Raw genomic sequence first — 12,015 nt, 5'->3', positions numbered from 1 at the left:
CTAGAGGCCCATCTAATTCAGCCTTCTGTTCTGACAGTGTCCCAACTGGATGCCTATGAAAAACCTGCAAGCAGAACCCTTGTGCAACAGCACTTTCCCCATACGTGATTCCCAGAAACTGGCATTTAAGGTGTATGGCCTCTGACAATGGAGGTAGAACATACCTGTTGTGGCTAGTAGCCACTGATGGCCTTGTCCTTGAAGTTGGCCAATCCTGTTTTAAAGCTGCCCCGGTCTGTGGCTAGAAACAGAGGGCACCAGGCTGGCCTATGTTGACTATGAGCTACTTCCTAGCAGCATTTCCTGTGACTCTCCTGATCCTTTCTCTCTTGAGATGCCAGAGATGGAGCCTGTGACCTCCATGCAAACATGTTCTGCTACCAAGGTATGGTCCTCCCCAGTTACGCAACACTAAGCCCCAGTCTGGCCTAATACCTTGGTGTTCTGCACTGGAAGTAAACAAATCCAGTAGAGAATGTTACCACAAGCAGGCAACTGTAGCCTGCCCTATCATGATTCCTGTTGGGAAGTTGGGTGTCATTTGAAAGAGAAAGGATGCACTGAGAAACGATCAGTCAGTGGCAGTCTTCCAGAGCTGCAGTCTGATAGCGGAAAGGTGCCAAGCTTCTCTCCCCACCAATAACACAAACTGCATTTTTCCTAATCAGAGTTAGGCAGACCTAAGCAGATCAAAATCGGCAGGCTTAGCGTTCTACATAGGGTCAGCATATGTGAAGCACAATGGTAAAAATATTAGCTTGTCATTTGGAAGGACACAACAAGGACTGGGATATGGTAACCTCTGGCGGATTTCTCACTAGGTCTCAGACTCCAGTAAAGCAGTGCTGGAGAAAAGGAACATGGCTTGGTTTTTAGCCCATTAGCCATTGCCAAAAGCAGGGTGGGCTCTACCATTGGCTAGGCAAAGTAGCCTGTCACAGATGGCACATAGTGAATATGGTTAACAGGTGGGGAATTCTGAACTGACCATTCTTGATAAAGCAAATTATTTGCTCAGGGGAGATGGGTTGATATTTCCTCCATGAAAGGCAAGGGTGATATACCTGCAGGGATGGCATTTGAAGATCAGAGCTCTCGCCTCACACAGAGGCAGAGAGTTTAGCGATGCTGGAAGCAGCCTGAGGGTTTGGGATACTCTGTGCATCCTCAGTGACTTCTTAGGAATATAAGAAGCTGCTTATACCAGGTCAGACTTCCCTATATAGCTTGTCTTCTAAAGGTTGTATAATTACTTATCTCCTTGGTTCCGGAGTCGCATGACTCCATACCCTCCAACATTTCTCCGATGAAAATAGGGACGTCTTAAGGAAAAGCAGGACATTCCGGGATCCAATCAGAAACTGGGACAATTCCTGTAAATCTGGGATTTGGAGGGTCTGAAATAGCATAGGAACCAACTCCTAGGGGCAGAGGCCCCTTCGCCCCCTTCCCAGAAAGTATTTCAAATGGTGTGCGTGTGCCGCGTCTTGTGATCGATTATGCGGGGCTTACCTCCCCCCCCCCATATTTTATTCAAGCTGGCACTCTAGATATATATCTCAAAGAAACCACAGTCTCCGCTGACCTTCATTCCAAGGAAACGGAGCCCTGCGTCAGCTCAGGCACCCCTGCAGTCCCGTGCCACGCTCAACAAGCCCCTTTGCCAACCTGGAGACGCGGCACCTGCGCTCTCCCCGTCAGTGGGAAGGGCGTCGACTTCTGCACGTGCTCCACGTCCGAGAGCTCATTCCCGGCCCTGAAAACGGGCTCAAGCGGCGAAGGAGGCCCGGCGTCCTTTTGCCTCCCGCTGCGGCGGCCGCCCCTTTAAGCGGCGTCCTTGTGCGCGCCGCCACGGCAGGCAAGCGAGCGGGGAGGCAGGCAGGGGCGCTGCGGGTGTGGCCGCCGCCGCCGCCGCCGCCACGGGCAGAGCGTGAACAAAGGCGGAGACGGGCGCCGGGCGGAGCTGCGCTCTTCACGGCCGGGGCACTTCTCCTGCGCCAAGCGGGTCGGCCGCGAGGACACTGCCGTCTGGTGTCCGGAGCAGCCGGAGCAGGGCCGCGGGATGCGGGGAGCCAGCTGGGTCGCCTCCGAGCCGGCCTCGGTAAGCTAGCCGGCCCGAGGGAGAGAAGGACAGCGCGGGCCTGTTTCCCAGCCTGCATAGGTCCCTAAGCCAGCAGTCTCGAGGGGGCCCCTGAGCATAGCCAGAGTGCCTTTTTCTCTGCAGCCAACTGGGCGTGGAGACCGGTAGGCCTGAGCCCCCGAACCTCTCCTTTTTGAAGCGTCGCCCCCACCCGCCATCTCTGTTCACCTCCGTATATGGCTGGGGGCTGGCTAGCTCTGCCGTCCGGTGGGCGCTCCCTCTCGGCCTCCGGCCTCTTCTCTCCATCCCCGGGCGCGGGTGGGGGCTGATTTCGACCCCCCCCTCTTGCTCTGTCTCCTCTCCTCCCCCACCCCCCAAACGTATTCCTCTCCTTCGCCATGACTTGCCTGCAGTCCTCCCAGGACAGCCTGGCGGGGAACGTGTGCGCCATCGAGGGTCTCCCCCCGCTGCCCAAGGGGCTCAGCGGGATCCTCAACTCCAGCGGAGGCTCGTGGCGCGAGATTGAGAAAGTTTACAGCAAGAAGACGCGCATCCAGGACGACCTGAGCAAGTCCCAGGCCGCCTCGGAGAAGCTGCTGCTCCGGAGCAAGCCCGCCAACCTGGACTCGGCCCTGGCGGTGCTGCGCAAGGAGATGGTAAGTCGGGACCCTCAGGCGGACCTGTTACGGGGCAGAGGGATGGCATGAAAGAGGAGGAAGTTGTTAAGTTATCTGATGTATTATTACTCTTGTGTATGTGCCCGCGGGGAGACGCACCTGTGGGGTTTTCGAGCTCATGTGCCAACATAACTGGGCCAGCCTTGGATGCTGTGTCCCTTGTCATTGGAGAGGGTAATTTACTATTCTGCCTTGGGCAACAAATTGTCTTGGGCCACTCAAGTTTTGGGTTCCACCAGAATGTGCATTTCTCAGGTCCTTTCAAGCCACCTGCATAGATAGTGGTATTGGGCTACAAAATTCTGCAGGTTTTTAGTCCTCAATTGACTGCAAGGATATGACTGTGTCTGCAGGAATCCAGAAAGGCACTGAATAAGGTTTCTAGCTGGTCGCAAGGCAGGGCACAGCTTAATTTTGTTCCCCAGCAGAACCTGAATAAATAACACAGGGCAGTTATGAGTGCGCAGTTACGCATATTCTTTTTCACAAAAGTGACTCAAAGCGATGTACCAAAATAAACACTAAGATCAAGAGTGAAACAAAAGCTAAAATGCAAGAGCCCACCCCACTAAAATGATGAGTAAAAAAAACCCCACACAGGTCCCAAACATACTTCCAAAATTAAGGGCCTGGGTGAAATAAGGATGGTATTGCCTGGTGCCTAAAAATGCATAGTGATGGTGCCTGGCATGCCTCACTAGGGAGAGCATTCCACAAATGGGGAGCCACCACTGAGAAGGCCTGTTTTCATAGATGATGAATGCAGGGCCTAGGATAGTTCAAGTGTGGATAGGCAGCCTTTGAGGCACTGGGGTCCTGAACTTTATAGGTCATACCAGTACTCAGGACTGAGCTGAGAAGCTAATTGCCAGTCAATGCAGTTGTACCAAGAAAGCCGTCTGTCCGCAATCTGGTTGCTGAATGCTGAACCAGCTACCATTTTGGAACTCTTTTCGAAGGCATTCCCATGTAGGCGTAATGTGATCTAACCTAGAGGTTTACCAGACAACATAAGTTAGGCTATCCCTGTCCAGATAGAGAGAAAAATATAAGCTGGGCCATCGGCTGAAGCTGACGAAAGACATCAGCTCAAGTGACGCTGGTGGACCCAGAGGTACCCCCATTCAGCACACCTGCTCCTTTAGAGGTGTGTGACCCCATCAGGCCAAACCTCACCCATCCGGTCTAGGAAACCATCAGCTAACAGCCCCTCTGGATTAAGTTTTAGTTTATTGGCTTTCATCCAGTCCGTTACAGAGGTCAGACATCTGTCTAGCTAGCACATCTGCTGCCATGCCTCCACGTCTAAAGGAGAAATGGAGCTGTATTTCATCAGCATATTGCTGACAATGCACTCCAAAACGCTGGCCGTTTCATGTAGATGTTAAGCGGCATGGGGGATAAGATCGAGCCCTGCAGCACTCCCCACTGAAGGCTCTATGGGGCTGATCGAAACTCTCCGAGCCTAAACCCCGATTGAAATGGCTCTAGAAAATTGGTTTCATGCAATAATCTTGCCCAAGAAGGGGGCATTGGGGACCAGCTAATAATTATTTAGGGTGGGAGTCAACTCATTGGAGGCCCTCCCCAAGGACTCCTGTTGCACAGTGGGGCTTCCCCCTTCCCCCACAGCCCCCGGAATTGGCTCAGGGAGGTGGGGGTTGCGAGAACCCCTGCAACACCACAAGGCGGGAGAGGAGAATTGTTTGGTCTGGCAAGCCAAAACACTTGTCCTAACAGAACAATCACCTTAGCCTGACATGGAGTTCCTTGCTTAGGTTTTCCAAACCCAGGGAGGGTTTCTGAAAGGGGTGGTCTTCACCGCCACTTCCTTTAGACAAGTGGGGACCACCCCCTCTCTCAAGGAAAGGCATTGATCGCCTGGCTGAGCCACCTTCCTTGCTAGGTAGCTCAACCCTAAGGTAAAAAGGTAAAGGTACCCCTGCCCATACGGGCCAGTCTTGACAGACTCTAGGGTTGTGCGCTCATCTGACTCTAGAGGCCAGGAGCCAGCACTTCCGGGTCACGTGGCCAGCGTGACGAAGCTGCTCTGGCGGCCAGCACCAGCGCAGCACACGGAAACGCCGTTTACCTTCCCGCTATAAAGCGGTACCTATTTATCTACTTGCACTTAAGGGTGCTTTCGAACTGCTAGGTGGGCAGAAGCTGGGACCGAACGACGGGAGCTCACCCCGCTGCGGGGATTCGAACCGCTGACCATGCGATCGGCAAGTCCTAGGCGCTGAGGTTTTACCCACAGCGCCACCCGCGTCCCTAAGGTACATGATTGTAAAGCTTTGTTACCACTTTCTGGACTTGAGGAGGCCAGATTCGGCTTTTCTTAGTGCTCTGTGGTGTGCGCACAGCCCTGATCCAGTGTGCATGTGCTTTAAATTTCCATTTCCAGCCCATCTCCCCTCTAAATACACGTGGGACTCAGCTACATTGGCAAAGAAAAGGCGTTTTATATGTGTTGCTAAGGCATTCTAACACTGTGACACCAGGTGGCGCTGTGGAGTTCCGTTTTTTGCCAACCCGATTTCTCATACAAAGTTTGCAATGTGGTTTAACTGAAACACTCCTTTGATGTGTCTAGATCTAGCCATGGTTTCTGCTCCATTTTATTCTCACAACAACCCTGTAGGGTAGGGTAGGTTGAGAGAGAGTGGCTGGCCCAAGGTCACCCAGTCAGCTTGACATGCACAGGCATAGATTTGGGGTGCTCTGCTTCTCATTTTCCTGCATCAGCCTCCTGCAGATTGCACAAGGCCTTCTGCGATTCTGCGATTTTAACTTTACTTTCCCCTGTTCCTACTCTCTAACTACGACACCACCCTTACTTTTTTATTGATAACCATTTGGACTTTATTGGAGAGACCTAAGTATTTTCTGTATGCCAATGGTCTGTTTGTCTTTAAAAAACCTTTTTGCATGCCACATTGGATTTCCTCCTGGAGAAAAGCATAATCATCCCCACCCCACCCTGAATTATCAGTTTAGCCGGATGGTAAATATGCTAAAATGCTTTTGGATCAACCTGCATACATCGACTGGGCTCAGTAAAACAGCATCATGCATAGTACATAATCACCTGTAAAATACAACTAGGATCAGAGTATTTTGCCTCCTTGAAACAGTCACCCTGGATTTATGCATCTTTAGAGTGTTTGTTATCTGCCGTCAGATCAGGACAAACTTGCTACTTACAAGACATCTTTGTTTGCAGTCAGTGCCCAGGAAATTAGAAGTAGTTACGTGCACTCAATCAAATGTCAGGCTGTGAAGATCATTTGATATAAGCCAAAGTCTACATTAATGCAGTGCTTAGTGGTGTCCAATGGCATTCCGTGTTAATGAATTCTAAATAGGCTAGAGTAAAACATAAGGTTTTTTTCCTACAGCTGTTGTTAGTGTTTTGCCTTGAGACCCATTTTGTAATGACTGGCAGTTTTAAAAGTAAGTGAAAGGATGGTAATCCAGGAGAGAGTATGGTACAGTGGCTAGAGTGGGCGTGAGGATCCTGTGATCTACAACTCGCATCATTCCTGACCATTGGTATGCTGGCTGAAGGGGCTCCTGGGCAATGGAGGACATCAGGTACTCCCATCTCTGCCTAGAGCTTCCATCTATGAACTCTGGGAAAGTGGGATTTGTGCACGATAAGGCTATGTCCTCTGCAGTGTTAGAAACTCAGATATATAAGCTAATTGCTAAATGGCACCTAGGTTATGGTTGCCACAACGGAATGACTTTCCCCCCAATGATATATTATCATTATCATTATCGTCATCATTTCTATACTGCTTTATATTTTAAAGAAGAAATATCGAAGTGGTTCACAACATTAAAACATGAAATAAAACTATCCAGAATAGAACAGATCCAAGCTTCAAGGAAAATATTTCAGATCCTTCTCTTACTTTCCCCAGTCGCCAACCTGACATCCACGAATCTCCACATGGTCACAATTGGACCGTCGCAAAACGCGCCTGGCGCCTGACTAATTTCTAACAGTGGTCTGCTGCTGGAGGCAGTATGCCTCTGACTGCCAGTTGTCAGGTATTGCAAGTGGGGCAGGCTGCTTTTGCCCTCGGGTGCTGCTTGCAGACTTCCCATAGGGGCATCCGGGTGGCCACTGTGATGAAAGGAGGCTGGGCCAGACAGGCTGGTGGTCTGAGACATCAGGGCTCTTTTTACGCTGTACGGTTGGGTACAACTTCAACTTTTCCTGTGTGTGAGGAGAATGAGACTAAACAGTGGCCCTCCCCCCCACGAGGTGGTTGGGAAAACAAACTCAACAGAGACAGCAAACCACCCTTGGAACTGCAGTCCACTTAAAAGCACAGGCAACTCCCCACGGATCTGTGCATGTGGGCATTGCGCCGAACCCAGAAGTTAATATAAAAATTGCAAAAATGTCCCTAGAAGAGCCCAGAAAGGGCAAAAAAGGCATGGAAACAGCACCTAGCAATCCCACAAGCCTTTGCAAGTGCAATCCCAGGAGCCTTTGAGGCCTGCGGAGAGTTGGAGTTTTTTAATGTTTTTTTTTGGAAGCCGTCGAGAGTGGCTGGGGAAGCCCAGCCAGATGGGCAGGGTATAAATAATAAAATTATTATTATTATTATTATTATTATTATTATTATTATTATTATTATTGGAGTTTGAGCAAGGAAGTTTGGAGGGAGTCTGGTTTTTTAAAAAGGGTTTTTCAAGGTTTTCCAGAGTTTGAGAGGTTCTTCGCAGGCTTTTCCAATGTTGTTTCAAATATGCACTGTTTCACTTAAACACAGCCCCCACGTAAATTGGGTTGGTTGCCTGTAACCGTTAAATGTAACAAATGGAAGTCAAGGAGAAGTGCAACTTGGCATGGCTTCAAAGCATGTGCTGTGCATTCCTCCTCCAGCAGGGAGCAGCAGAAACACACAGCAGAAACCCATACTAGAAACCCATTTTCAGTTTGCAGCAATTGTCTTCTGGCACCATTTTTTTATTATAGTTTACTCTCTCTCTCTTTGTACTGTAGGGGCTTACACCTCCCTGCAAATACAGTCTGGCAAGTGTCTGTTAAGCTGAGCAAACTATCAATATGCATAAGAGATCCAGGAACTACCATAAGTATTTACCATCTCAAAGGAACAGCCAGGCAGTCGAGAAAAGGCAATCAGATAAGGCATTATCAGGTATCCTGGCAGACAGGAGAGAAGCAACACACTCAAATTTCTGCTGGGGACCACCTCTTTCTGTGATGTATGTCTGATGTTTTGGGGGGTGGTCTTGAACTACAGGGTAGACAATTTTAAAAGTCTATATAAGAGCTTGCACACCAATGTTCTGGGTTTCTCTCCTCCATCCCTGTGTGGGGGAGTGGGGGACCCTGTTTAATAAAGATCATACTTACTAGCTGCTTTGCTTCTCAATATTCTCTGGTTGGCTTCTGTTAGTTTCTCCTACCTAACCCCTACAGTCCAAAGACAAATGGAAAGCTTTTCCCATTTCCTTCCTCCTTGCAGAGAAATATTTGAGGTCAATTTGGGAAAGTCAAAATGGCTTCAGGATTGCTCTCCTGTACTATTTCAGACACGTGGTTTATATACTTATGTATGTGTTTGCCTTGTACATTTATGAACATTTATGTTATATATATATAAGACCTTAGAATTCCTATAACAGTACATAATAAAGTGAGACGGTGGGGAAAGGCAGTGCGACCAAAGCTCTGTGGCAGAGCTCATAATTTGGCACCTCCAGGTACATCTGGGAAAGAGTCCTGTCCCAAACCCTGGACCCTACCCAGACCCTGAGATCATCCTCGGAGGCCCTTCTCTGTGTGCCCCCAATGCGAGGGGTCCAGAGGGTGGCAAGATGAGAACAGGTCTTTTCTGCAGTGGTTCCCTGCAGAGGATTTTTGATTCGGTGGATCTTTGGCCTGCTGCAAGGGTCTCCTCATGCTCTTGTTTTGTTTAAGCGCAGAGGAGGAGAACAAAAAGCCCTCAAAGTCAAAAGAGTCGATTTGACATCAAGGGCCAGGGAGCTTAGACTTCTTTATCAGGCCAGCTCCCGTTTATTGGCCGAGGGAGCCGGCGTACAGCTTCCGGGTCATGTGGCCAGCATGACTAAGCCGCTTCTGGCGAACCAGAGCAGTGCACGGAAGCGCCGTTTACCTTCCTGCCGGAGCGGTACCTATTTATCTACTTGCACTTTGATGTTCTTTCTAACTGCTAGTTGGCAGGAGCTGGGACTGAGCAACGGGAGCTCACCCCGTCACGGGGATTCGAACCGCCGGCCTTCTGATCGGCAAGTCCTAGGCTCTGTGGTTTAACCCACAGCGCCACCCGCATCCCATGGAATAAGTAGCAAGTGTTGAACGGCTGGGACTACGGGAAGTGTTGCCGATTCTCCAGCTGAGCCTCTCTGCTTTTCTTTGTTTCAGGTGGGGCTCCGGCAATTGGACATGTCTCTGCTCTGCCAGCTCTGGTCGCTGTACGAGTCCATCCAGGAATACAAGGGCCTCTTCCAGGACATGTCTTCTTCGCTGCACTCGGAAGGCAGCCTGGCTGCTGAAAACGGCTTCTCGGATGAGGACGAGGACTTCGAGGTGGATCAGATGAGCCCCGACGGGCACAAGGAGAACCCGCTGGGCCAGAGGCTCCGCCTGCTCCAGCCCCAGAACTCCCGGGATCAGTGGCTCCAGGACTCCTTCCACATCACCATCTGAAGCCTCTGTCTCTGCTCCGTGCTTGCCTTTCCCCCCCTTGTGTGTCGGCTGCCGAACCTGACTCCTGCATCTTTCGCAAAAGACGTTCGGGGGGGCGATGGAGGGGGTCTGTCGCTGGCAGGAGCGAGAGGAGGGCTGTTTGCATCAGGCAGTTTACAGCTGGCTCCGTCATAATCAAACGACCCCTGAGGAGAACTACCACGTTACGCTTCACAATTAACCTTTTGGGGGTTTAGCATTCAATCACCGCCAAGATGTCACAGAGCAATCTTTCCAGAGAGAGAAAAAGAGGTTTGTGTATGTGGCCGGTTCAGGAACAGAGTGCAATTCCTTTTAGTCCTCTGGGCAGTGGCAGACTTTGGGCTTTCAAATTTCAGCGGCGCCCCGTGCAACGCCGAAATCTGACTCTTGCCTTCCGTTCTAAGTCCTTGTTGCAGCATCCCCTCAGCTTGGCACCCGTTGCGGGTGAACTGGTTGTGGTCCCCTAAATGCGCATAGAACCACAGAATCGTAGAGTTAAGAGGGAACCCTCAGGGTCATCCAGTCTAACCCCCTGCAATACAGGAATCTCAGCTAAAGCATCCATGATCCTCCAACCTCTGCTTAAAAACCTCCAAGGAAAGAGAGCCCACAACCTCCCGAGGGAGTCCGTTCCGGTGCCGAACAGCTCTTAACTGTCAAGAAGTCCTTCCTGGCGTTTAGTCAGAATCTCCTTTCTTGTAACTTGAAGCCATTGGTTTGGGTCCTCTCCTCCGGAGCAGGAGAAAACAATGGGCTGGAGTGCCTGCCTCCAGTCCAAAGGCCATCCTCTTCTCACTCAGAAAAAGGGGCTTATGGGACAGATGAGCCACTGCAGTCATTAGGTTTTAAGCATCTGGCTTCCCATTGTGGCCAACCAGGTTCCTGGAGAAGGGATGGGAGAGCCCTCCAGCCGCTGTCATCCCTGGCCACTAGCCCTCTGGGAGCAGCGTTGGGGGGGGGGTCTCCAAGTTTCCCCACCCCAACCTAGAAGAAACCTCCCAGCGTTGCTGCCCAGCAGTGCTTGATCTGACCCTGCAGCTGTGCCAGAAGGGAAGTCTCCTCGAGAGGAGACAAGGAAGCCCCTTCCATTTCAAAGAAAAGCTGCAGCTCTGTTCCATGTACATGGTGCTTGAGGCATAACTGAGGCCATGCCTGTGGCTACCTCACTGTTTGTTTCTGGGGAATGCGTCACACGTCAACTAGGCACTGTATTTTCCAGCTGAAAGAGACTTCTTGGGCTGGGGTAGCAGGATTTCCCTTGGCCACCTCCCTCGCTTAGTCCCCACGGCTGCCACTCCAAACCTGCTCTTTCTCTCTTTGGGAGATGAAGACCCACATCCCTTGAATGCAGGAGGTCCCAGGTTCAGTCCCTAGCAGCGCATCCCCAGGTAGGCAACAGCCCCTTCATGAGACCACGCAGAACGGCTGCCAGTCAGTGTAGACAATACTGAGCTTAGAGAGGGACCAAGGGTCTGACTCTGAATATAAGGCAGCTTCCTGTGTCTCTCTAGAGCAGGGTTTCCCAAACCTGGGTCTGCAGCTGTTTTCAGACTACAGCTTCCATCATCCCTAGCTAGCAGGACCAGTGGTCAGGGATGATGGGAATTGTAGTCCAAGAATAGCTGCAGACCCAGGTTTGGGAACCGCTGCTCTAGAGGCTGAGCTCTGTCCCAGCCCTCCACCCCATCCCCAGTCCTTTGGAAGCATCCCAAAATGGCGTAGCTGGATAGGAACTTGCTGTGCACGAAGAAGCTTACTTGCTAGATTTTTCTAGGCAGAGTTGCGTTTGCTGGATTAATTATTAGTGCCTCGGCTGCGTTACCTAAAAAGCGGCCTCTTTAAAATATTTAATTATATATGATTGTTCTGGGTTTTTGGTTTTAATTTTAAGGCCTTGAAATACAAGGGTTGGGGCAGACTTCTGCTTCTCTCCCATCCCGCACTATATAACTGGGTACAAACTTTGGACGGCTAAGTTAATATATTGTTTTGTTTATTTTTAATGGGGCATTTTTGCAACGGAGCCCATTGCAACCGTGGCGTGAATCCAGGGAATAAAATGGCCTCGCAGAACCAGGTCTTGTCTGCGTTTCATTCCAAGCTGGGGTGGGAGCGAGGATCCTGGTTTTCAACAACCTCTAAAAAGATCTCTTGTGTTTGATGATGGGCCAGGCCTGCTACTTGTTGTGGAATCCACTGGAGCCACTAAGAATAAAATGTGGACACAGCTGGACACACACAGGCCCAGCTCCTCTGGGGCATATTCACTTCAGCTTTTCTTTTACCTCATGATCTGGATGGTCTTGCTGCAGTGGGGAGCAGCAGGCCCTAGGCCATACCTATCTCCCCAAGCCACACCCCTCACTTTCAGGGTTTTTTCCTGGTTTGGGGATGAGTCCTTCAACTTGGATTCTGCTTCTTCCTTGCCTTGATGGAGGAGAGAGGGCTGTGTGAGAGTACTAGTCCAGGGTTTACCAGACTTGGGTCTCCAGCTGTCTTTGGGACTACATTTCCCATCATCC

The 12,015-nt window shown here is 50.5% G+C and overlaps 1 protein-coding gene across 1 annotated transcript; it reads left to right on the top strand.

The window, feature by feature from the left end:
• Nucleotides 1-1,587: 1,587 nt before the first annotated feature.
• On the top strand, nt 1,588-11,566 carry FAM89B (family with sequence similarity 89 member B). The gene is made up of 2 exons (XM_083590721.1): nt 1,588-2,736; nt 9,188-11,566. Exons 1-2 carry the CDS (start codon nt 2,479-2,481, stop codon nt 9,470-9,472), a joined length of 543 nt encoding a protein of 180 aa, XP_083446847.1. The 5' UTR covers nt 1,588-2,478; the 3' UTR covers nt 9,473-11,566.
• The last annotated feature ends 449 nt before the right edge of the window (nt 11,567-12,015 follow it).

Source organism: Podarcis filfolensis (genome assembly GCF_964270895.1).
Source record: "Podarcis filfolensis genome assembly, chromosome: 16".
NCBI lineage: Eukaryota > Metazoa > Chordata > Lepidosauria > Squamata > Lacertidae > Podarcis > Podarcis filfolensis.
The sequence above is the reverse complement of the archived record's forward strand: the minus strand, read 5'-3'. Positions and strand labels throughout refer to the sequence as shown.